Source organism: Notolepis coatsorum (genome assembly GCF_963971535.1).
Source record: "Notolepis coatsorum genome assembly, chromosome: 2".
NCBI classification, from domain to species: domain Eukaryota; kingdom Metazoa; phylum Chordata; class Actinopteri; order Aulopiformes; family Paralepididae; genus Notolepis; species Notolepis coatsorum.
This window is the reverse complement of record NC_140166.1, coordinates 25,861,778-25,889,124: the sequence shown is the minus strand read 5'-3', so window position 1 is coordinate 25,889,124 and position 27,347 is coordinate 25,861,778. Positions and strand designations below refer to the sequence as shown.

The window sequence follows — 27,347 nt, the reverse complement described above, 5'->3', positions numbered from 1 at the left end:
CTCCGTGTGTTTGTCTGTCACTTGCCGTGTCTGAACCCCCCTGCAGTACAGAGGTTCAGTCTTAATGATGAGATGTAACGAGATGTGACATCTAACCCAGTTAAATGCTGTATGTTGCTACCATTGACACCAATAACATGCAATGTGATTAGTAGGGTTAGCAGCTTCTGTCTGACTGTGTCGTTACTGAGGGTACTAGTGTTAGTAGCTTCTGTGTGACTGTGTCATTACTGAGGGTAGTAGGGTTAGTAGCTTCTGTCTGACTGTGTAGGTACTGAGTGTAGTAGGGTTAGTAGCTTCTGTCTGACTGTGTAGGTACTGAGTGTAGTAGGGTTAGTAGCTTCTGTCTGACTGTGTAGGTACTGAGTGTAGTAGGGTTAGTAGCTTCTGTCTGACTGTGTAGGTACTGAGTGTAGTAGGGTTAGTAGCTTCTGTGTGACTGTGTAGGTTCTGAGGGCAGTAGTGTTAGTAGCTTCTGTCTGATTGTGTAGATACTGGGGGATGTCAGACACAGCAAGTGTGTGTGTGTTGGTGTGTGTGCCTGTCTGTCTGTCAGTCAGTGTGTGTGTGTTGGTGTGTGTCTGTGTTTGTGTGTCTGTTGTTGTCCATAGCTGAGCTTCCGTTGTCCATAGTTGAGCTTCTGTGCATCGTCTTGGCTGTATATTTCTAAAACAGAAAGAAACAGAGAAGGCAAATAGCAAATAGCACATGAAGATATGTATATTATTATATCACCAGAGGCAAAAAGATGATACAAGTCTATAGTAGGCTACCTGGAACAAATTCTCAACATTTTGGGATATTGGCACTCGAGTCTTACATCTGTGGATGTGTGTGCTGCTGTTATATTCTATGGGTTGGGGGTTAAAGGGATAGTGGACATCTGAGTTCTGGGATGCTTCAGACACGCAGCAAATTGGGTCACGACAACTACACAAGTATTTCATAACATCTTAACACCCTTCCTAACATGCTCCCTATGCTTCCTAACATCCTCCCTATGCTTCCTAACATCCTCCCTATGCTTCCTAACATCCTCCCTATGCTTCCTAACATGCTCCCTATGCTTCCTAACATCCTTCCTATGCTTCCTAACATGCTCCCTATGCTTCCTAACATCCTTCCTATGCTTCCTAACATGCTCCCTATGCTTCCTAACATCCTTCCTATGCTTCCTAACATCCTCCCTATGCTTCCTAACATGCTCCCTATGCTTCCTAACATCCTTCCTATGCTTCATAACATCCTCCCTATGCTTCCTAACATCCTTCCTATGCTTCCTAACATCCTCCCTATGCTTCCTAACATCCTCCCTATGCTTCCTAACATCCTTCCTATGCTTCCCAACATCCTCCCTATGCTTCCTAACATCCTTCCTATGCTTCCTAACATCCTCCCTATGCTTCCTAACATCCTCCCTATGCTTCCTAACATCATTCCTATGCTTCCCAACATCCTCCCTATGCTTCCTAACATCCTTCCTATGCTTCCTAACATCCTCCCTATGCTTCCTAACATCCTCCCTATGCTTCATAACATCCTCCCTATGCTTCCTAACATCCTCCCTATGCTTCCTAACATCCTCCCTGTGCTTGTGTGTGTGTATACATGCAGGTTGAGGTAGTGTGTGTGTATACCTGCAGCTTGAGGTAGTGTGTGTGTGTGTGTGTGTGTGTGTGTGTGTGTATGTATACTTGCAGGTTGATGTAGTGTGTGTGTGTATACCTGCAGGTTGAGGTAGTGTGTGTGTGTGTGTGTGTGTGTGTACATGCAGGTTGAGGTAGTGTGTGTGTGTGTGTGTGTGTGTGTGTGTGTACATGCAGGTTGAGGTAGTGTGTGTGTGTGTGTGTGTGTATGTATACTTGCAGGTTGATGTAGTGTGTGTGTGTATACCTGCAGGTTGAGGTAGTGTGTGTGTGTGTGTATACCTGCAGGTTGAGGTAGTGTGTGTGTGTGTGTGTGTGTGTGTGTGTGTGTGTATACCTGCAGGTTGAGGTAGTGTGTGTGTGTGTGTGTGTGTGTGTGTGTGTGTATACCTGCAGGTTGAGGTAGTAGTGTGTGTGTGTGTGTGTGTGTGTGTGTGTGTGTGTGTGTGTGATACCTGCATGTTGAGGTAGTGTGTGTGTGTGTGTGTGTGTGTGTGTATACCTGCAGGTTGAGGTAGTAGTGTGTGTGTGTGTGTGTGTGTGTGTGTGTGTATACCTGCAGGTTGAGGTAGTGTGTGTGTGTGTGTGTGTGTGTGTGTGTGTGTGTGTATACCTGCAGGTTGAGGTAGTAGTGTGTGTGTGTGTGTGTGTGTGTGTGTGTGTGTGTGTGTGTGTGTGTGTGTGTGTGTGTGTGTGTGTGTATACCTGCATGTTGAGGTAGTGTGTGTGTGTCCGACAGTGTGTGTGTCTTGCTGTGTCTTCACAGTAGAAGAACTTGTGACAGAGCTGGCACAGGAAGCCAGACACAGGAACCACAAAACCACTTCCTGTGGAGAGAGAGACAGAGTGCTGACTGACAGAGTCCATCTTCATCATCATCTGAGAGTCCATCTTCATCATTTTATTTTCTCTCTTTGCAATGTTAACATCCCATCTGTTTTAAGTTTCACCTCCAATTTGGTGAAGTTGTAATAAGTCTCGTATATACCTGTATACGTCAGATTCAGTGTGCGCACGCATCAGTGGGGCAAAAGGAACGTAACCCTGGTCAGAACAACGGGGCAGACTATAATATATTTCTTGCATTTGTTAGCCATGCTAGCGATCTAAACAATCAATCCATGCCAACGCTAGATGTGTAAAAGGTGAAAGACTCACACTCATTTGGCAAAATGACATCCAGCTGTTTTAGTTTGAAACTACTTTTAGTCAGGGGAGTGCGATGGTTTCTCCGTCATAGAGACCCGTCATACTTTTTTTTAGCGCAGCAGTTTGTGCAGGTAGAGGGCAACTTTTGTCACGTGACTCAGTTGGTATTGCTGATTGGCTCAAACACGGTATGTTTGTAAACAGCGAACAGGTCTATAGACCAATCTATTCGACACACCTAACTACACCAACAACAACAACAGATAGCTCAGAGTCGACTATGTAGTCTTGGGGTCATAAACCTGTAACATACCGTATGTAGTCTTGGGGTCATGAACCTGTAACATACCGTATGTAGTCTTGGGGTCATGAACCTGTAACATACCGTATGTAGTCTTGGGGTCATGAACCTGTAACATACCGTATGTAGTCTTGGGGTCATGAACCTGTAACATACCATATGTAGTCTTGGGGTCATAAACCTGTAACATACCGTATGTAGTCTTGGGGTCATGAACCTGTAACATACCATATGTAGTCTTGGGGTCATAAACCTGTAACATACCGTATGTAGTCTTGGGGTCATAAACCTGTAACATACCGTATGTAGTCTTGGGGTCATAAACCTGTAACATACCGTATGTAGTCTTGGGGTCATGGACCTGTAACATACCGTATGTAGTCTTGGGGTCATAAACCTGTAACATACCGTATGTAGTATTGGGGTCATGAACCTGTAACATACCGTATGTAGTCTTGGGGTCATGGACCTGTAACATACCGTATGTAGTCTTGGGGTCATAAACCTGTAACATACCGTATGTAGTCTTGGGGTCAAGGACCTGTAACATACCGTATGTAGTCTTGGGGTCATGAACCTGTAACATACCGTATGTAGTCTTGGGGTCAAGGACCTGTAACATACCGTATGTAGTCTTGGGGTCATAAACCTGTAACATACCGTATGTAGTCTTGGGGTCATGAACCTGTAACATACCGTATGTAGTCTTGGGGTCATAAACCTGTAACATACCGTAGTCTTGGGGTCATAAACCTGTAACATACCGTATGTAGTCTTGGGGTCATAAACCTGTAACATACCGTATGTAGTCTTGGGGTCATGAACCTGTAACATACCGTATGTAGTCTTGGGGTCATAAACCTGTAACATACCGTATGTAGTCTTGGGGTCATAAACCTGTAACATACCGTATGTAGTCTTGGGGTCATAAACCTGTAACATACCGTATGTAGTCTTGGGGTCATGAACCTGTAACATACCGTATGTAGTCTTGGGGTCATGAACCTGTAACATACCGTATGTAGTCTTGGGGTCATAAACCTGTAACATACCGTATGTAGTCTTGGGGTCATGAACATGTAACATACCGTATGTAGTCTTGGGGTCAAGGACCTGTAACATACCGTATGTAGTCTTGGGGTCATAAACCTGTAACATACCGTATGTAGTATTGGGGTCATGAACCTGTAACATACCGTATGTAGTCTTGGGGTCATGAACCTGTAACATACCGTATGTAGTATTGGGGTCATGAACCTGTAACATACCGTATGTAGTATTGGGGTCATGAACCTGTAACATACCGTATGTAGTCTTGGGGTCATGAACCTGTAACATACCGTATGTAGTCTTGGGGTCATAAACCTGTAACATACCGTATGTAGTCTTGGGGTCATGAACCTGTAACATACCGTATGTAGTCTTGGGGTCATGAACCTGTAACATACCGTATGTAGTCTTGGGGTCATGAACCTGTAACATACCGTATGTAGTCTTGGGGTCATAACTCCTCCCTGACTCCTCTCCATCAGCAGGCTGCATATCCTCCTGTAACTATAGAAGCACGCACACACACACGCACGCACGCGCACACACACACACACACACACACACACACACACACACACACACACCACAGGTTGCAGTCACAGAGCACGCAGCAGAGAGACTCTGACTCTAGTGAAACAAAGCAGCCTCTTCTCACCTTTGTGTTCTCCTCCTCTTCTCCTGCACACCTCCCCTCCTCCTCCTCTTCTCCTGCACACTTCCCCTCCTCCTCCTCCCCTTCCTTCTCCTCCTTCTCCTCTCCGTTCTTCTTTGCCTGCTCCTCTGCTTCTTTCTCCTTTCCTTCCTCCTCTCCCTCAAAGCAGCCAACCGCGTCAACCGTGATCAGCTCTTCCTCCATCGCCTCCTCCAGATGCACCTGGAGGGGGAGACAGACAGCAAATCAAACGCACCTGCGGGGAGACACAGACAGCAAATCAAACGCACCTGGAGGGGGAGACAGACAGCAAATCAAACGCACCTGGAGGGGGAGACAGACAGCAAATCAAACGCACCTGGAGGGGGAGACAGACAGCAAATCAAACGCACCTGGAGGGGGAGACAGACAGCAAATCAAACGCACCTGGAGGGGGAGACAGACAGCAAATCAAACGCACCTGCGGGGAGACAGACAGCAAATCAAACGCACCTGGAGGGGGAGACAGACAGCAAATCAAACGCACATGCGGGGAGACAGACAGCAAATCAAACGCACCTGGAGGGGGAGACAGACAGCAAATCAAACGCACCTGGAGGGGGATACAGACAGCAAATCAAACGCACATGCGGGGAGACAGACAGCTAATCAAACACACCTGGAGGGGGAGACAGACAGCAAATCAAACGCACCTGGAGGGGAGACAGACAGCAAATGCACCTCTCTCTTAGAGCCATATGGAATCCGCGATCACGGAATCGTGGACGGAATCGCGGAATTGAGCAATAAAAATGGAATCAACTATAATAAAAAAATAATAAAAAATTTACTTATTTTTTTTTTATGTTGTGGGACTTGTACAGCACTTTGTTCAACTTAGTCAGTGCTGTAAAGTTTAAACCTTTTTAAATCTTAGACAAACAAAACACTTTGCTTTCATGAAATATTGTAAGCCGTCATTTGAGGCTTTATAAAAGCAGCACAATGAACACAAATCTGTCAGTGCCGAGTCCGACCTCATCTTAAATAACAAACAGCGTTGCTTGTTGTAGTTAACAAAGAGAGGCAGAGTTGATTTTGCAAAAATATATATAATTTTGTATTTTTTTTTTAACACTTTGATCGCCATGGTTAAATTCATAATTTACCATCCCTCGCCATCTCTATTTGTCTATGGAGAAGTTCCCCTTCTTTGCAGGGCTATAACTTTTTAAATTGTATTGCTAAATTGACATTATTATGGCCCATTCAATGTCCTATATCTATTGTTCAGGGTGTAGCAACGTTATACTTTTTCATTCACATATTCATACTAAAATATGGTCTAAAGTATAAGTATGTTTTTATCGTTTTCTGCAGCTTTCTCCAGAACTTGATTTATAGCCCCAAATGCATTATATTGATGATCAAATACAGTTTGGTAGCGATCGGTGCCAGATAAAAAATTTCAACTGGAGGTACTTCTAGAAGTTACTACGTATCATCTGATGTTGACCGGATGGGCGGGGGGTCGTTTATAATTCCGTGGGCAACGTTATATCATTCATCTAGTGTGGGTCATATGATCATCAGAGCAGTTTATATGGAACACGTTAGAAAATAACGCTGAAACTCACCGTGGCTTCCTCGCGCCGTTGGGGGATGAGCGTGGAACAGAATTTTTTCTATTATGGGATGGAGAAATACCGGATCCATTTCCAGGTTGTATAATAGTATATAGGTCCAAATCATGTTGTTTATTGAGTTAGGGTGAGCGATCGATTATCCAGTGTGTCAAGATGGAGTCCCGGGAGCTATAGCGAGTGGTCGGACCGAATTTGGATGAGCACCAGTTTCCTGTTTCCGGTTTGCTGTTTGGGCGATCTGTTTCAAGTTTCAAGTTTCTTTAATAGTTGTCATACAGAAGTACAGAATACTTTCATACAAAATGCTTCTTACTGTTACGCTCCAGAGACTGTGCTAGACAAGATAGTATCAAATAACATAGTATAGCATGTAATTTAGAAGAAGAAAATGAGGTCACAGTGTTCGGTATAGACATATGTACAATGTTCTGAGTTACCATATAATATACAATACTATGCAGTGTACTAATGTACAGTACTATATAGTGCAAAGCAGAAATGGGATGAGGTACAATTTAGGTACAATTTACAGTAAGGTGTACGAGTTGTAGTGCAATCCTTCATCAATAAATATAAAGTGTGGGGAGTGGGTGCTACAGTGTGTTTGTTTAAAGTGGGTGTGTGCTATAAAGTGTGTGGAGTGGGTGCTACAGTGTGTTTGTTTAAAGTGAGTGTGTGCGTGTGGATGTGTGTGCTATGTGCGTTTGGTGGTTGTTGTTGTGTAGTGTTCATTGTTCGTTTAGCAGCCTGATGGCCTGGGGATAGAAGCTTCTTCTGAGTCTTTCTGTGCTCGCCTTGAGACTCCGGTATCGCTTGCCTGACCGCAGCAGTTCAAAGAGGCAGTTGTTCGGGTGACTGGAGTCTTTAATGATTCTCTTAGCCTTGCCCTTGCAACGCTTGTTGTAAATGTTCTGGAGGGTGGGGAGCCCCCCTCCAATTGTGCGTTCGGCTGAACGTGTCACTCTTTGTAGTCTGCTTCGGTCTTGTGCAGTGCTATTCCCAAACCAGGAGGTGATGTTGCCGGTCAAGATGCTCTCTATTGTACATGAGTAGAAGTTCTTAAGGATCTTCTGACTGACTTGGAACTTCCTTAGGCGCCTGAGGAAGTAGAGGCGTTGTCGTGCCTTCTTCACAACACTGTCAATGTGTGTGGTCCATGTCAAGTCCTCGGATATGTAGGCTCCGAGGTACTTAAAGCTGTTGACTCTCTCAACCGGTGCCCCGTCGATGCTGAGGGGGCTGTAGTCCTTGACCCCCGACCTCCTGAAGTCCACAATCATCTCCTTTGTTTTGCTGACGTTCGGCCACCAGATGGCGCTCTTGAACCGTTAGTTACGGCGTCTTCGGCAGAATGAGCATGGCGGGGAAAGACGAGTTGCAGCGTTTTCGGCGATTAAAGTGTTAATAATCGAATTTTATTTTCATATTCGAATCCCATGCCCATCGAACGAAGCTTCGAAGTATTTAAGACAGCCCTATTAAATGGACTGTTATATCTTATTAAATTGTGGACATTTATTCATTCCCACTTATTAGACACTCTTTTTGATGGTAAAATGAGCGTACAAAGCAAAATACAGAATTCTGAAATATTAAAACGTATGGCTCTACTCTCTCTCTCTCTCTCTGTCTCTCTCTGATTTGAACAATAACATATACTCGTAGCCATATATATTAGCCTATATAATATAATAACACACACACACACACACACACACACACACACACACACACACACACACACACACACACAAACTATTATTATTATTATTATTACCTCAACTACCCACCTGCTGTTTGTGCTCTGGTGACTTCATGTGCTCCACAAACTTCCTGGGTGTTCTGAAGTGACGCTTACACACTGAGCAGAACGGACGAGAGGACTGCTTACACACCTGAGAGAGAGAGAGAGAGAGAGAGAGAGGTATCGGTTTTCATAAAAAAAGAATATATATATATATATTTGTTTACATTTCTATAGAAATGATGTCCGATATTATCGGCCTACCGATATTATCGGCCGATATCGGCATTAAAATGTGATATCGGTTGATATCGGTATCGGAAATTAAGAGTTGGACAATATCGGTATATCGGTATCGGTAAAAAAGCCAATATCGAGCATCCCTACTAAAGACACTTTAACTGCTGCTGTGAGGTAAATATACTGTTACCTCCATATATTTATATTTGTAAACACTACTGGATCCTACACTGTGAACGGAACGTGCAATAATGTCAATGTTACTCACTTGTGCCTTGTATATATCTTATACCTTTTTTATAAAAAAATATCTCCTTATTTTTTGCATTCGCTTGTATTTAATTGTTCTTTTTTAGTTAAGTATTGTGTGATCTGTGTGATTTTGTGTGAGGGGCGGACTAGCAAAATAAGATTTTCATTGTACGGCAAACTGTCTGTTTAACTGTGCACATGACAATAAATAATCTTGAATCTCTTGGTTCTTTAAACCGTGTGATACGTTTACCAGCAGAACCACCTGAACGCACCATAAACATAATGCTGCGTTCAGGTGGCGTCGGATGGGTGGACGTGTTTCCGAACCGGAAGTATCATGACCGACCGAGCGGGATAAACGATGTCGGACATTTTGAATGCACAAGTTGCCTAGTTGTGATGTTGTGCCCTTTGACCTGCGCTGCTATTGGCTACTTCAGTCACAATCAAAACCAAAAGTAGAAAGAAAATCACATTATCGTGCGTAGAGTGCAGTATAAAACAATATCCTCATCTTGATATCAAACAATATCATCATCTGGGCCTAAAGACATAGTTTCTGTGTTTCAAATGATTCACTTTGTTATTGGTTCCATGTTTCTCCTGAACTTTAACACATGAACACTAGCAGGTCTGATGAAAAACATCACCAAGTTTGCTCGCTGGGACCATTTGAGTAGCGTAGGACAGTCTGATGTCTCCTGTAGCCAATCCTAAGCTGCAAGTGAAGTCATCACTATAAGATAAGATAAGATATTCCTTTATTGACCCCCTTGGGGAAATTCAGGCATCATATCAGCATGGGGGAGGGCGAATGGGAGGTACAGTATGGGCAGGGTAATAGTAGAAGACATAATTCAGGCAATACAATTATAGTACAGTAGAAAAGTAAAAATTACCTTGTGTTGACTGGTCCGGCGATGAAGAATAAGGTCACCAGTGAAATGTGATTGGCAGGTGGCACACCACTGTTGCACGCCTGGCCGACGCCCCCTGGAACACAATCAAGCAATCAGGAGGACACTTGACCATTTAAGTTGTGTAGATCAATGTAAGATATCAGATGGAGAGCATACTGACATCCAGACACTGGATTAATTAATTGTGTGTGTGTGTGTGTGTGTGTGTGTGTGTGTGTGTGTGTGTGTGTGTGTGTGTGTGTGTGTGTGTGTGTGTGTGTGTGTGTGTGTGTGTGTGTGTGTGTGTGTGTGTGTGTGTGTGTGTGTGTGTGTGTGTGTGTGTGTGTGTGTGTGTGTGTGTGTGTGTGTGTGTACCTGCCAGGCAGTGGTGCGTGTGTAGTTGTGGTGAGGAGTGTGATGTGCTGCTTCAGTCTGTTCTGGTGTTCCTCTCCTGTCATGTGTTCCTGGAACAGCTGGGAAGAGACAAGACATGTATTTATTCCACCTGGAACAGCTGGGAACAGACAGGACATGTATTTATTCCACCTGGAACAGCTGGGAACAGACAGGACATGTATTTATTCCACCTGGGACAGCTGGGAACAGACAGGACATGTATTTATTCCACCTGGATTCAACCATTGTATAATTCAGTTCTATACAGTACCTACTGGTTAGGCTCAGTTCTATACAGTACCTACTGGTTAGGCTCAGTTCTATACAGTACCTACTGGTTAGGCTCAGTTATATACAGTACCTGCTGGTTAGGCTCAGTTCTATACAGTACCTGCTGGTTAGGCTCAGTTCTATACAGTACCTACTGGTTAGGGTCAGTTCTATACAGTACCTACTGGTTAGGCTCAGTTATATACAGTACCTACTGGTTAGGGTCAGTTCTAATGTACCTACTGGTTAGGCTCAGTTCTATACAGTACCTACTGGTTAGGCTCAGTTCTATACAGTACCTACTGGTTAGGCTCAGTTCTATACAGTACCTACTGGTTAGGCTCAGTTATATACAGTACCTACTGGTTAGGCTTAGTTATATTATCGTATAGCTTATGTTCTGCTCTCTTGGAACTATACCTTTATCCAATCTAATAATTAATAATTTTCTCCACATGCACACACCCATCCGCCTGGCCACACCCACATCCGCTCCTCTACATAAGCGGGGTCGTGGCCACACCATCAGCTCCTTCCCTATTTTCACCACCGTAAAGTGTCTGTAACACACCACTTTAAGTTTAGTGCCGAAATAGTTGTTGGAAAGGAGCTACATTGACATTGTATCTTTGCTTTTTCTCTCTCGCAAATTTACGGCTAGCACTCGGTCGAGAGACTTGTCTTCTCTCATCATAAAATACGGTGTTCTTCTTGCAGTAGTAAGAGTGAACTTTACCTTTTTTATCTGAGGGGGTTGTGTGTATTCTGTTACGTTTGGGAAACATGGCATCGAGTCCACAACTAGGTTAAGTGTTAGCCTACAGAAGTAATCACATATGTAGCTTGTACCGAGGTCTTTGGACCCTCTCTTTAAAGGGGACATGCATTATAAATGTCTTTTTTCAGTGTCTAGCATTGTATTATAGTAATAGGAGTTAGTATCAATGTGTCTGTGTCTCTAAATACCATATTGGCGGATTGCCGTCATTCAGGTCATTCATTTCCTGCTCCATTTAATCAGGTCGTTCTGATTTGACTTGCATCGTGACGTCACGTGGCGAGGATGGAGCGGATAGTGATCCGATTGGCTCTGTGGTTGTAGCGCACCAAACAGGGTTTGACAGAGAGCGAGCGAGAGAGAGAGGGAGAAACAGATACACCCTCGCGACAGAGCACACATACACACGCGCGCGTCGCGCTGTCGTCTCTCTCTCCCCCTCTCTATCTCTCTCTGTCTGCCACTCGCAGACTGTGTGGATGACTGTCACTGAAAGTACTTATGGGCGGAGCCCAGCCAATAACAGGCTGAAATCCTGAGGCTGGAAAATGATGCTTTTGAGTACTCCTTTAGAAATATATATGATATATGAGATATGAAATATATGATGAATTGAAAATGGGGGACCCTGGTGGAAACAAGACGAAAGTCTTTCTCTGGTCTGCATCCCCTTAACAATTGTATGTATTGAGATGTACTGTACTGTACCCATTCTGCAATCTGTTAATAAACTTTTCAATCAATCAATCAATTCAATCTCTCTCTCTCTCTCTCTCTCGATTCGGGAGCATAACTATGCTATGGCTGTAGCGCACATTGGAAGACTTCCTCAAACGGGAGAGGGAGAGAGAGAAAGAGCTGCATATCTCACACACGCAGCTTTGTTTACACAGTGCTCTGTGTCTCTCTCTCTCTCTCTCTCTCTCTCTCTCTGTCTGCCACTCGCAGACTGTGTGGATGACTGTCACTGAAAGTACTTATGGGCGGAGCCCAGCCAATAACAGGCTGAAATCCTGAGGCTGGAAAATGATGCTTTTGAGTACTCCTTTAGAAATATAAAACAATGATTTTTTTTTTTAAATAAACCTTACAGATGTCTTCCATAGACTCACAGGAATTGTGTAAAGTTGCCCAAATAGTGCTAGGAATAGCAATGCATATCCCCTTTAACGTCTGTTGTTTTTTTCTTTACTTGGTAAAGTATAAAAATGCGGGTGGCAAGTTCGCACATGAGCCTAAACAGGGGTCTCAAACTCAATTTACCTGGGGGCCGCTGGAGGTAGAGTCTGGGTGAGGCTGGGCCGCATCAAATATTCCACAAAAAAAGGGTTTCAAGTATTCAAAAAAAAAGTCCAACTGATCCAATCTTCTCAATCTTTAGCAATAACATTTCAGAACATAGGGCTGGGCGATGAAACGATAACTATCACGATAAATTATTTCCTCGAAATAAACATGAAACGTGGTCGCAAAGTTTCGATATATCGATTTTCCAAGCTTGGATTTGAGCACACGCACTAACAACCAATCAGTGAAGGAGATGGCCGACAGCGAAGGAGACCCGCGCTGTACCTCTGGGTAGAGAGGTAGGACTCCAGTAGTAAACAAGGCTGGCTAGGATAATAGACCTATCTCAAACCCTGCCCTCTTTTCTTGATCCTCCAATCACAACTGTCGCTGTCCTCTTTACGTGCCGAGTGGGTGTGTGGCGTGAATTCTGAGGCCACGGTTAGAGTAGTGTGGGGTATGCGGTGGACGTCGTTGCAATGTATTGGGGCGGAACAGAGTATTTTAGGGTGATATTTAGTATATTGGAAACAAGGCTGGCTAGGATAATTAGCTTGCACGCCGCTATTTTATAGTTTACGTGCCGAGTGGGTGTGTGGCGTGAATTCTGAGGCCACGGTTAGAGTAGTGTGGGGTATGCGGTGGACGTCGTTGCAATGTATTGGGGCGGAACGGAGTATTTTAAGGTGATAGTTAGTACATTGTCATGGGATACACCGCTTGCACTGGCTAACTGCTAATGTGCGCGGACTGATGACAACATCAACTCGAGACATTCGCAGCAGCAAAACAAGTCTATTAATAGCCCGTCCATCGGCGCCGGGCATAAGAAGTTAATTAAACTTGACAGAAATTATATCGACGATAATTATCGATATCGAGTTATATGAAAATAATTTAATAATTTTATCGCGATAACGTTTTTGGCCATATCGCCCAGCCCTATCAGAACATGAACAGTTCTTCAGAACATGAATGGTTCTTCAGAACATAGGCTTCTCAGTGGTGTCAGTGGACTCATCCACAGCTATGGAAATGCACTGTGCATTTTTTTTTATTCTATCACAAAGCTGTTTAATCAAATCACCAGCCAGTATTTCTGAGGGAGATTTGCTTTTGTTTGCCTTCAAACATGGTCTCCATCACTTCAGTCATACATTATTTTCAAATTGCCACCCTTCACAGGAGCTACCGTTTCTTGGCATATAGTCACATTGGTGCTGGGACTCAGGATGAACGCATATTTTTCAGTCCATTCACCTTTGAATTGCAGTCGACTTTTCTTTTACTGACCATCTTTGAAAATGCCATATTTTTCTGCTGGCTGCCTGCTGGCGAAACTAGGCTAGTAGCTACATTTATCTCACGGAGATCAAACTGGGAGCGAGGCTACTGTAGATGCGCTGTCAACTCTGCTCTGACTGGGACTGTTTAAGACCCGCCCTACTCTGCATCTGATTCGCAGACTGTGGGTGAAGGGGGAAAACACTGACGGGACGCTGAATGTGATTGGACCAGACCCGTACACAGACAGTGTGGCAGTGCAGCCGGACATGCAGAGCACTGCTCGCAGTCAGAGGAGATAGCGAGGATGCATTTGCCTTCCACTTTACTTGATATCACTCCGGAATCACATTTCAACCAAGTCACTAATGTAACGTTGCTGGCATGAGCCTGCGCTATGGTAGCCTACAAGTGATAAAATAAATAAAACTTCCAACTCTCGCGCAACGACTCGACAAACAGTTGCGCGCGGGCCGCATTAACACTAAACTTTGATGTCAAGTAGGGGGCCGCAAAATATCATCCCTCCGGCCGCAATTGGCCCGCGGGCCGCGAGTTTGAGACCCCTGGCCTAAAGCCTTGTATAAAAACAATTTTTTTACACAAACAAGTTTATCGTCTGTGGCTGGCGTGCAACTGTTAAGCTTATCCTAGAGGATATACGCTTTTTCATGTAGCATGTGTGGCAACCCCAAGCCACCCCTGGGCTTGGTGATTGATGGGCGCTATGTGGCGACCCAATGGCTGGGCGCTGCCCATGTTTGGGCGTCCACTTCCGGACGCACCTGTCACTAAAGACCCATCAGAGTGATTACGTGATTAGCGAATCACGGCGCGGTGCGCCTGTTGGGGAGGGGGGACTTAATGGAGCCGAGGAGCCTCCTCTCAGTCCCCCGTAGCAGCGCAAGGCAAAAGGCCACAGAGCGGAGACGCCGCCCGGCCGACAGATTTCCGCCAGCAAACCGTTATTATTTGAATAGAAAATAAAGAGCATGATTTTGGGAACTGCAACCTGTCTGTGTGTTGTTTATTCTGCCACCCCTACACCTGGAATTGCCACAGTGGTGGAGAATGCGGGCATAGTCTACTGGCAATCAGGGGTGCGGAATAAACAACAATAGACTTTATCGAAGTAGAATAAAAGAAATTAAAAAAATATATATATATATATATATTTAATAACGGGAAAAAAAAGCATGGACGCGCTGGTGCAGCAGCTCGTACAGGCGAGCCTGGAACAACAGACCCGGCACGAAGAGGCCCTGCAAGAACAGAGGAAACAGACGGGGATGATCCACGCGGAGCTCCAGCGGATGGCCTCTCACCGGCGGGACGAAGGGGCCGCCGGGACGCGGCCTAACCCTGGGCGCTTCATCCCCAAGCTGACGGAGCAGGAGGATATAGAAGCCTATCTCCTAGCGTTTGAGCGCACCGCCGGCCGGGAGGGCTGGCCAGAAGACGACTGGGGGGGACTGCTGGCCCCCTTCCTGTCGGGTAATGCGCAAAAGGCCTACCAGGACCTGCCACCGGAGCAAGCCGAGAACTACACTCGGCTAAAGCAGGAAATTTTGTCCCGTTACGGCCATAGTCTGCAGTCCCGTGCGCAGCGGTTCCATGACTGGGTGTATGACGCACAGGCCTCCCCGCGCTCCCAGATGCACGACCTAGTCCGCATAAGCCGAGCCTGGCTAATGACCGACCCCGGAGGGCCCACGGTCTTGGAACGGATTGTTATGGACCGCTTTGTCAGAGCCCTCCCCTATGACACGAAGAAGCAGGCGAGTCAAGCGGACCCCCGCTCCGTGGAGCAGCTGGTGAATATTGTGGAGGCCCACCAGGTAACGCGGGAGTTACTCAAAGGGGGGCGAGGGGAAAAGCCAGAGCGGCCGAGAACAAGGAGGGGTCCCGACGAGCCCAGCCCAAGGGGCCGGGTAGGGAACGCAGGTGATCCCGAACTACCCCGAAGAAGACCGCTGTTCGACCAGGACCAAAGACGCTGCTATGACTGCGGCGAGCCCGGGCATCTCTCGTGGAACTGCCCAGGCCGGGATGTGTCCATGCCATCGGCGGCCGCTTCAGACCCCCGCGGAAAGACGTGCAATTATGGCGCAGCCTGTTGGGCCCATAAGGAAACATCAGCGACACTTTTACCCGTGCGCGTCAACGACAAAGATGCCGTAGCGCTCCTGGACTCGGGTAGTGTCATAACGCTGGTTCAGCCACATTTGGCACACTGCGACGCAGAGGCTCCGCAAGTGTCAGTGTCCTGTGTGCACGGGGACACAAAGTTGTATCCTACAGCGCAGATCACCCTGACAACCACCAAGGGGGTCTGCTCGATGACAGCCGGCGTAATACCCAACCTGCCGGTAGCGCTGCTGATTGGTCGAGACTGCCCCCTGTATCGCCAGCTGTGCTCAGCCGTCATCTCCCCGCGCACCCCACCCTCTACGGGTAAACCGAGGAAGAGGAAAGGGTTACGTCAGCCGAAGGTGTGTGCTCTGAACGTAACGGGGAGTGAGACTGAGACGGCATCAGATGTAGGTGACGACGCGCCGGAACCCCTGAATATACCGGGGAGTGAGACAGAGACGGCATCAGGTGTGGGTGACGACGCGCCGGCGCCCCAAGCGGGCCCCGAGACGGATAGCAGTGACGAGGACCCATTTGCGGAGTTCCCCCAGGCGGACGAGGTGGGGAGGGACCTGGCGGGTCAGTTCGGAACGGCCCAGCTGGAAGACCCAAACCTAACGCAGGCCCGGGCGAATATCAAAACCATAGATGGAAATCCAGTGGAGGGGGTGAGTAACCTGTCATATCCTCACTTTGCAATAAAAAGACAATTGCTGTACCAAGTCGTAAAAAAGAATGATGAGGTTAGAGATCTATTGCTGGTGCCGAAATTCTTTATTCCCACTGTACTCCAGCTAGCGCATTCACATATCCTCGGAGCGCACCTGGGCGTGGACAAAACCATGGAGCGCATAAAGGCGCGTTTCCATTGGCCGGGCATGAAGAGAGCGGTAGAGGACTACTGCAGGAGCTGCCCAGAGTGTCAACGCGCAGCACCAAAGGTACAATATAAAAATCCTCTGATCCCGCTGCCCATCATTGAGACCCCATTCTCAAGAATTGCCCTCGACGTGGTGGGCCCCCTAGTCAAATCGTCCCGAGGCCACCAGTATATACTGGTAATCATAGATTATGCAACCCGTTACCCCGAAGCCATCCCGTTACGCACGGTGACGGCCAAAATTGTGGCACGGGAGCTCTTTCATTTGTTTAGTCGGGTGGGAATTGCCGACTCTATTCTCACTGATCAGGGCTCGTGCTTTATGTCGCGGGTCATGAAAGAAATGTGCAAACTAATGAAAGTGGAACAGCTGCGAACCTCCATATACCATCCACAGACGGATGGGCTGTGCGAGCGCTTCAACAAAACCCTGAAAAGCATGCTAAGAAAGGTGATGGAGAAGGATGGGAAGAATTGGGATCAGTTGTTGCCCTTTCTGATGTTCTCTGTGCGTGAGGTCCCACAGGCTTCCACTGGCTTCTCGCCATTTGAGCTGCTCTACGCCCGCAAGCCGCGGGGTCTCCTGGACATCGCAAAGGAGATTTGGGAGGAACAGCCGTCACCCCACCGGTCTCTCATAGAGCATGTGCAGGTAATGAGAGACAGGATGAAGGCGCTCTGGCCAGTGGTGAGAGAACATATGCAACAGGCCCAAGACGCACAGAAGCGCATTTATGACCGGGGCGCACAGCCACGGGAGTTTAATGTGGGGGACCGGGTCCTAGTACTGGTTCCGACAGCAGAGTGCAAATTCCTAGCCAAATGGCAGGGACCCTACGACATAATCGAGAAAGTGGGTCCCGTCAACTACAAGGTCCACCAGCCCGACCGTAGGAAGCATCGACAGTTATACCATGTTAACCTATTGAAGAAATGGCATGCCCGGGATGTGTTGCTCTCGCCCCCCCCCTCTCCCCCCTTTTGCGCAGCAGGTGGCAGAGGCGGCCGATGTTCCCATCGGGGAACAGTTGTCCCCGACCCAACGGCAGGAGCTTCGGGAGCTGGTCCAACAGAACCGGGACGTGTTTTCGGCCACGCCGGGCCGCACCACATTGGCCCAGCACCACATCATTACCAGCCCGGGAGACAAGGTAAAGCTGAAGCCCTATCGTATCCCAGAGGCAAAAAGAGAGGCCGTCAGAAGAGAAGTGCGGGTCATGCTGGAGATGGGAGTGATTGAGGAGTCTCATAGCGGGTGGTCCAGTCCTATTGTTTTAGTGCCGAAACCCGACTCAACAACCAGGTTCTGCAATGATTTCAGGAAGCTTAATGACATTTCAAAGTTTGACGCCTATCCCATGCCTAGAGTGGATGAGCTCATTGATAGACTGGGCCTGGCCAGGTTTATCACGACACTAGATCTAACGAAGGGTTATTGGCAAGTCCCTCTGGCCCCCGCCTCGAGGGAGAAGACGGCTTTCTCCACCCCAGACGGGCTGTTTCATTATAAAGTTCTCCCGTTTGGCCTGCATGGGGCGCCATCTACCTTTCAGAGGCTGATGGACAGAGTACTACGGCCCCATCGGGAGTATGCAGCCGCATATCTCGATGACATTATCATTCACTCATCAGATTGGGACACCCACCTCCAAAAGGTGAGAGCGGTGTTGGGTGCCCTCCGGGAGGCGGGTCTCACCGCCAACCCAAAGAAATGCAGGCTGGGACTAGAAGAGGCAGAGTACCTGGGGTTCACAATAGGCCGGGGCAATGTAAAACCGCAGAAGAGGAAAATTGATGCGATAAGGGAGTGGCCTCGCCCTTTAACCAAGAAGCAGGTCAGGACATTTAATGGGCTAGCGAGCTATTATAGGAGGTTTATCCCTAACTTTGCTGCTCGCGCTGCTCCCCTCACAGATCTGACCCAGGCGCGGCGGCCGTTCACGGTGAAGTGGACACCGGAGGCGGAGGCGGCGTTCGAGGACCTCAAGACTGCCCTCTGTTCGGGACCGGTGCTGATCTCCCCGAACTTCGACAAGGAGATGACGGTACAGACAGATGCATCAGAGGTGGGACTGGGAGCGGTCCTCTCCCAGCAACTGGAGGGTGAGGAACATCCAATTTTATATGTGAGCAGGAAGCTGCTGCCACATGAGCGCAACTATTCTGCGGTGGAGCGCGAAGGTCTGGCAATTAAGTGGGCACTGGAGACTCTCCGTTATTATCTGCTGGGGAGGCGCTTCACGCTGGTGACGGATCACGCCCCCCTCGTCTGGATGGCCAAGACAAAGGGGACCAATGCCAGGGTGACTCGATGGTTTCTGGAGTTGCAATCATTTAACTTTTCTGTCATTCACAGGTCAGGGGTGGCGCATGGCAACGCAGACGCCCTCTCCAGGAAGGATGCCTGTTGGGCGTCGGACGCTCTTCCCCGACGGTCGGAGCTGGAGGGGGGGTACTGTGGCAACCCCAAGCCACCCCTGGGCTTGGTGATTGATGGGCGCTATGTGGCGACCCAATGGCTGGGCGCTGCCCATGTTTGGGCGTCCGCTTCCGGACGCACCTGTCACTAAAGACCCATCAGAGTGATTACGTGATTAGCGAATCACGGCGCGGTGCGCCTGTTGGGGAGGGGGGACTTAATGGAGCCGAGGAGCCTCCTCTCAGTCCCCCGTAGCAGCGCAAGGCAAAAGGCCACAGAGCGGAGACGCCGCCCGGCCGACAGATTACCGCCAGCAAACCGTTATTATTTGAATAGAAAATAAAGAGCATGATTTTGGGAACTGCAACCTGTCTGTGTGTTGTTTATTCTGCCACCCCTACACCTGGAATTGCCACACATGCTAGACAACTGGTATCATGCGCTGCTTGTTGTTTTCATCATATCCGGGGTGTGGGGTCATAGGGGGTGAACTGATAAACCCCTCCCCCCTTTTACTGATTGGCCAGGGGGTTGGGCCTCCTGCTCTTCAGTCTTCCAGCGCGTCACAGGGAGGGGAAAGGGGGGGGGGGGGGAGTTCCCTGGTCCCACGCCATATTTGGACAGGTGGGTCACAGGATTTTCCCGGCCATAGAATACGTCACTGGGCGCGTTTCTATTGGTCATGAGACTTCCGTGAGTTCTTTCAGGCTCCATGCTATGGACCACTGTCATTGTCAAGATTGGGTGATGCGATGCGTTGGAAACTGTTCGTTTTCTGCTCTGCTCTCTATTTAAATATGTATTGAGCTTTTGGTCATGTGGCTCAATGTTTACATATATCTTTTCAATTGTTACTCACGTGGAAGGTCTCTCTGGGGGTTCCCTGTCTTCCCTCTTATATACAGAGCGGTGTTGACAGGGTTTTTTCCCTCGGACGCGTCATATGGGACCCATATCTGTGTCTTGTTTGGCCGGCTTCCTGCCGCTCGTCCCAGACGGCATGGAGGGAACGTTGTCTGGTTTCTTTTTTTTTATCCACTTTTTCTCCCATTTTCTATTTTTTCCCCCATCCCAATTTCGTATCATCCAATTCAACCCTCCCCTGTCACGAACGTTGTTTCTTGCCTCCCACAAGCCGGCTGCAATGTGGACTAAGTCATACATAGCACAAGTCCTCCGGTACTTGAGGTAACAGCAGTCGCATCTTTTCACCTGCGCAGCTCGATCTCTCAGTGGCGAGGAGTAACGCGTGGGAGGCTCACGCTGCCCCCGACACTTCCTGATTCTACTGCGCAGGCGCACCAACCGACCTGTAGGAGTCACTGATCCCCACCCATCAGTTTCCCACCCCCTAATACGGCCAATGTGTATTAGTACGGACGACCAGCTAAACTGAAAGCAAATGTGGAGCGCTGGGCTCGAACAGGCAAGCCCAGCGTCTCCAGATTTCGTGGCGAGCGCCTTGCCCACTACGCCACGTAGCCGCCCACGTTGTCTGGTTTCTTATTAGAATTACCATTCATGTGTTTTTTGGGTCTCGACATGTACATAGCGCTGGCCCTGGGTGCTTTCGGTGTAGAACCACGTCATGGGCTGGCGCGCCTTGGTTGCTCATTCATAGAAACTGCGTTTTATATGCGAGCGACTGGGAAGATTATTCTATAACCATAGTTATATGAGTATAGCGAGCGCTCTGCTCGGACTCACTGAGGGCCCCGTGGTCTTCGCCTTCGGTGGTGAAAACTTGGGAAGGAGCTGATGGTCTGGCCACCCCGCTTATGTAGAGGAGCGGATGTGGGTGTGGCCAGGCGGATGGGTGTGTGCATGTGGAGAAAATTATTCATTATTAGACTGGATAAAGGGATAGTTCCCCACTACAAGCAGAGCGCTCGCTATACTCATATAACTATGGTTATAGAATAACCGTATGTTATATACAGTACCTACTGGTTAGGGTCAGTTCTATACAGTACCTACAGGTTAGGGTCAGTTATATACAGTACCTACTAGTTAGGGTCAGTTCTATACAGTACCTACTGGTTAGGGTCAGTTCTATACAGTACCTACTGGTTAGGGTCAGTTCTATACAGTACCTACTGGTTAGGGTCAGTTCTATACAGTACCTACTGATTAGGGTCAGTTCTATACAGTACCTACTGGTTAGGGTCAGTTCTATACAGTACCTACTGGTTAGGCTCAGTTCTATACAGTACCTACTGGTTAGGGTCAGTTCTATACAGTACCTACTGGTTAGGCTCAGTTCTATACAGTACCTACTGGTTAGGGTCAGTTCTATACAGTACCTACTGGTTAGGGTCAGTTCTATATAGTACCTGCTGGGTAGGACAAGAGGTGTTGCAGACGTAGCAGTAAAGTCCATCTGTCGGTCTGTCAGCCGGTCGGTCTGTCTGTCTGTCTACAGACCTGTCCGTCTGTCTGAACTCTCTGCTCTCACTGCTCCTCTGAATGGTGACGGTGAGCGAGCCCATGGCCTGGACCTAAAACACACACACACACATACAGACACACACAGACACAGACACACACACACAGACAGACAGATGCACGCACACACACACACACACACAAACACACACACACACAGAGGAAGGATATCCATGTCCATTTACAGACATTTACAATGTCTAATACGTGATTATTCTATCCTCTGTTCCACTGTGTGTGTGTGTGTGTGCATATATATAATATATATCTATATTAGGGATGGCCGTGATTAATCAATGATCAATCTAACACTGGTAAAGATATTCATTATGAACAATATGTAGCATCGGCTTGGATTGTATCAATGAAGGGACATTATTACTGTGGCAGCAGTGAGACATCTGACCCTCATCTGACCCTCTTTTGACCCTCATCTTACCCGTCTATATCTATATCTATATCTACAGTTCAGAGTAATTATCTCACCTCGGCTGCTCTGCTCTCCTCATAGCTCTCTGCTGCCCCCTGTTGGCCTGCTGGGTGTATTGCAGCGTCTGAGAGACACACATACACACACACACACACACACACACACACACACACACACGTTAGTAGCTTGTCTGATTGTGTAGGTACTGAGGGTAGTAGGGATAGTAGCTTCTGTCTGATTGTGTAGGTACTAGGTACTGAGGGTAGTAGGGCTAGTAGCTTCTGTCTGATTGTGTAGGTACTGAGATCTCAGACACAGCGACTGTTCTGCATGTGTGATTTTTTTCCATAGCCTCTCTTTGCAAAGACGCTCTCTGATTGGCTAGCCCGCGTACAGCGAAGAAGAAAATACCCTCTCTAATTGGTTTAGCTCCGAAGGGTCTCTTCCGCCTTGTACATATAAATTCTCTGCTTCGAAGTGGTTATGCTTTGGCCCTCTTTAGAAGTGGGTTACTTAGAGTTAGGGTTAGGGTTAGGACTAACCCTAACCATAACTCTAAGTGTAGCTGTGGCCATTATATGGTTTCATAATTTATATGTTCTTTAAGTTTGTAAGTCTAGTGTAATATTTGAGAATGTATTTATGTTGCATTTCTTATTTTCTTTGTTATTTAATTTTCTACAATTTATAGTATATTAATTTTATATATGGTGTCCCGTTGGGCTGCTCTCGCGTTTTTACTTTTGGGACTGATTACGGCACCTGCGAGCAAGCAGCAGGTATGGTCGGAGTTGTACAGGTTCTACCAAGACTGTTGACAAGAACAGAAGAATGAAAACCCCATTTTTGTAGCATGCAGCCAACGAGGTATTTAGTGTTTGTTTGTATTTTGCTTTGTTGACGTGTTGTTTTTCATACTGTGTATATTATTGTTTGTGTCGACCTAACACGACTTATGTTTTCTCTTTTAAGTTTTCACGGTGGATTGGAGGACCAAGCTAAGCTTTCAATAAACCCGTAGAAAGAAACCACTTGTGTCTGCTGTGCTTGGAGGGAATTACGCTTGGAGGGAATTACACTAAGCATAACCCACTTCGAAAGAGGGCCAAAGCATAACCACTTCGAAGCAGAGAATATATATGTACAAGGCGGACATTTCTATCCCAGAGCCCTTCGGAGCTAAACCAATCAGAGAGGGTCTTCGCTGTACGCGGGCTAGCCAATCAGAGAGCGTATTCGCAAACAGAGGCTACGGAAAAAGATCACGTGTTCTGCACGCATCTATACTTCCCACAAGCAAGTTGTCCTTCCGCATTGCTCTGATTGGCCACTGACCTACAGTTTGTGCGTTTTGCGAATCTGATTGGCCACTGACGTTTCTGGTCATGTGACATGTGCGCCCAATCGCATGACGAGCAGTGTCTTAGCCCATTTCCGCGTCGAACAGCCTGCAAACGACCTAACGCCTAGTTTATCACTGGTTAAGCTTAGGCGACTCTTTCGCAGTTGGTTAAGGTTAGAGTTTGGAATCAGGGCTGGCGTTCTATCGCCATGCTTTAAGACAAACTCTAACCTTAACCAACTTCGAAAGAGCGCCTAAGCTTAACCGTCCAAAGAACTTGCCGTCACACGATTGGGCGCACATGTCACATGACCAGAAACGTGCATGGCCAATCAGAGCAACGCGGAAGGACAACTTGCTTGTGGGAAGTATAGAGGCGTTCTGCACTCCTCACCTCCACAGCAGCAGCTGTCACTTCCTGGTTGATCAGGTGACTTCAGGAGCCCCTCCTCACTCCTCACTGGTCTCAGGGGACCAGTCTCCTCCAGCCTATGAGAGAGACCAGTGGTGTTAAGTAGGGATGTCCTGAGCCAATCTGAAAGATCAGTATCGGGGCCAATCACTGCATCTTTTTTATTGATCGGTATCAGCTAAATTAAGCCAGATCAAAGTCCACAAGCCTTTAAAAAAAAATCATCAGAAAGAGCTGCGATGCAGTTTATTTTTTCTTAATGCAGAGCTTTTCAATTGTGAAGCATATCTTACCTGATGTTTTGCGGTAATCATGGATGGAATTAGGAATCTGTCTTTAAAGGAAGCTTGCATTCTTTCTTAATGAGCAAATTATTAAAATGATACGATTATTATCCCATGATAAGATGAACAGAATTAACATAATTCTCTACCAAGGCAATAAGAATCTGGGCCAGAGATGTTCCCGGGATGCTGCGTGTGAATGTGTATAAGTTATGTGTGTATATTAATGATGAGCTGAAGAGAATATCAAGAAAGAAAGACAGAGACAGAGACAGACGCCCCTTTTCCACTGCATGGTACCTACTCGACTCTACTCTACTCTACTCTGCCTTTTCGGTTTTCCATTGCCAAAATTTGCAGATGGTACCTGGTACCAGGTACTTTTTTAGTACCGGCTTTGTCGAGGTTCCAAGCGAGTAGAAGCGATACCAGAAAGGTGACGTGAAACACTGCAGACCACTGATTGGTCAGAAGAGAGAAGCGTCACACGTTGTAGCGTCCTGCACAAAACACAACACCGCCATCTTTATTTAGCCTCACGTAGGATTCATTATTTGTTTGCAGCAGGAACAAGTGCAATAAACAAAAAAGGATCAATTCACTGTGTATTCTGCCTCATTTATTGATGAAACAAAACCAACATCAACACAATTTACCACCAAGAGCGGAGTTTAGTCTCACAAAAAGATAGCTGATTTGTTAAGCTTGTTGTTAGCTTACGTGCTAATGTGATTGCGTTTTACCATTATAATAGTTAGCATTGTGGCTAGCGTACATAGCGTGATCAATATAACTCGCTATTGATTGTTTGTACTAATAACGTTAATGCTAGTAGACTAGACACAACGTGAGGTAATCATCATCATCCATTTTAAACCGGTTATTACCTAATGCTAATGTTAGTAGAATAGACACAAGAGGTAACGTTAACATTAGCAGAATAGACACGAGAGGTAACGTTAACGCTAGTAGAATAGACACGAGAGGTAACGTTAACGTTAGCAGAATAGACACAACGAGAGTCTGGTTAATGTTGTTATTGATTGATTGATTGAAACTGTCTTTACTCTGGCTTGCTCCAAGCCCCCACGGACATAGCAATGCTCACGGAGCTCTCATGCTGTATGCCAGCGGCCCCGCCTCCCCACACAGAGATGAAACGGAGTAGGCTACTACCTGCAGTGGAAAACGAACGAAGTACCAGGTACCTAAAGCAAGTAGAGTAGAGTAGGGTAGAGTCGAGTAGGTACTATGCAATGGAAAAGAGGCAAGACAGACGCAATGGACGGACGGACGGACGGACGGACGGACGGACGGACGGACGGACGGACAGACAGACGGACGGACGGACGGACGGACGGACGGACGGACGGACGGACGGACGGACGGACGGACGGACGGACGGACGGACGGACGGACGGACGGACGGACGGACGGACGGACGGACGGACGGACAGACAGACAGACAGACAGACAGACAGACAGACAGACAGACAGACAGACAGACAGACAGACAGACAGACAGACAGACAGACAGACAGAAGAGAGGGGGCAGAGAGTAATGCTGCAGAACATATTGTTTCAGCATCAAGTAGGGCCGGGCGATTAATATAGTTTCAATTTCAATTATGATTTTGTCTTCCCACGATCATGAAAACAAGATAATCCAGATAATACGATTATTGTGTTGCATGCCATGTTGCTCTCATTTTGTCTTGTGTTGTAAATGCAGCACACCCTTCCTTCACAGTGGTGTGCTCCGCCCCTCCCCATCGTGTTGAGAGGTAGGAGGAGCCACGGTGAGTTTCTCCAGTTATTTTTAAACATCTGGTAACTTGTAGAAGATGACAGAATGGCAGCCTTTGGTCTCCATCATATGATGTTCTCAAATCAATGAGTAGTCAATCATGTTAATATATAATGTAATAATAATGAGTTAATAAACGTGATTTCAATATCAATCAAAAACAATCGTGATTATGATTTTGTGGATCGTGGACTGATAGATGAGTGTGGTGTCATGATGAGTGAACCAGAGTATTAAACAACAGAAGTTTGGCATCCAACCAGAGTGTAAATGTAACTGTAAAAGGCATTAGTAATATTTAATGTACAGGTGATTAAACTGGGTATAAAATATAAAAATGAGTACTACTGAGTAATAGTGCTAATCAGATGTATACAGAGTTGTATAGTATCAATATGTACAGTAACACAGGTATAAAGACACTATGGTAGTACGTCATACTGGCCAGCAGCGTAACTAGTAAGAGTAGATAAGGGATATGGACAGATATAGATATAGTATACATACTAGATCTACAGATATGTAAAAATGATAATATGCAGGTATGTACAAACAGATGTGGATACATATGTATACAGTATAATATATATATAAGCCGTATAAATATATAATGCTGCAGAACATGTAACTTGTAGAAGATGACAGAATGGCAGCCTTTGGTCTCCATCATATGATGTTCTCAAATCAATGAGACAGGTTAATATATAATGTAATAATAATGACTTAATAAACGTGATTTCAATATCAATCAAAAACAATCATGATTATGATTTTGTGGATCGTGGACTGATAGATCAGTATGGTGTCATGATGAGTGAACATGAACTACTTCAGCGCATCATTAACAAGGCCTCCAAAATCATAGGATGTGACCTTCCCTGCCTGGACTCCATCTTCACATCCCGCACAACCACCCGCACCAGAAAAATTGCTAAGGACCCCTCACACCCAGCACCCTATGTTCGAGTTTCATGTATTGTAGAGCTATTACACTCTGTACCGATCAAGAATACCACCAACCTGGTTGTGTGGCAATAAAGGAATCTTGTATCTTGAGAGTGAACCAGAGTATTAAACAACAGAATCACCATAATCATTGCTAGAGATTTATTCTTCCCAAAGAGAGCTATTGAAGTTAAATATCTGGTGAAATGATGAGTGCTTTTTTTCCACATTGCAAATTAGTTTTATTGTAATGATATTGTTCTAAAATGATTTTTTATTTTTTATTTTATATAATATTATGCAGGACTACTAGAGAAAGAGAGAACACCTGTGGCTCTGCAGGGGGGTCTTTTGCTGCTGCTGCTGGAACATACTGGATGGGTGGGTTTCCATGGATACGGAATTCACACTAATCAATCACATCCAGGCTGAGATCTGACCCAGGTGTCGATGTGCCTTCTTCACGTCCTGACCACCAGCATCCCACATGAATAAACAGGAACAAGATGTAAAGAAAAACTGTAAACTCCAACATATCTCATTAAGAAACAGGAACAAGATGTAAACTTATAACTTACATACTGCTGGTCGGTATGACTTACTACCATAGTGTCTTTATCACTGTACATAATAATAGTACAACTCTGTACATGCATCTGATTAACACTATTACT

At 46.5% G+C, this 27,347-nt stretch overlaps 1 protein-coding gene across 2 annotated transcripts; it reads right to left on the bottom strand.

Annotated features, from left to right (window-relative positions):
- Positions 1-27,136, bottom strand: LOC311224155 (cip1-interacting zinc finger protein-like). 2 transcript variants are annotated; one of them, XM_084309022.1, is made up of 11 exons: positions 27,002-27,136; positions 23,620-23,714; positions 21,940-22,007; positions 21,342-21,506; positions 9,937-10,034; positions 9,562-9,655; positions 8,214-8,318; positions 4,802-5,020; positions 4,581-4,650; positions 2,352-2,473; positions 1-666 (listed from the first exon to the last, which is right to left on the bottom strand). In XM_084309022.1, exons 1-11 carry the CDS (start codon positions 27,064-27,066, stop codon positions 553-555), a joined length of 1,215 nt encoding a protein of 404 aa, XP_084165148.1. In that variant the 5' UTR covers positions 27,067-27,136; the 3' UTR covers positions 1-552. The 2 variants fall into 2 exon arrangements, with proteins under 2 accessions (XP_084165148.1, XP_084165149.1); XM_084309023.1 differs by lacking the exon at positions 23,620-23,714 and having other exon boundaries at positions 27,002-27,128.
- Positions 27,137-27,347: the final 211 nt, after the last annotated feature.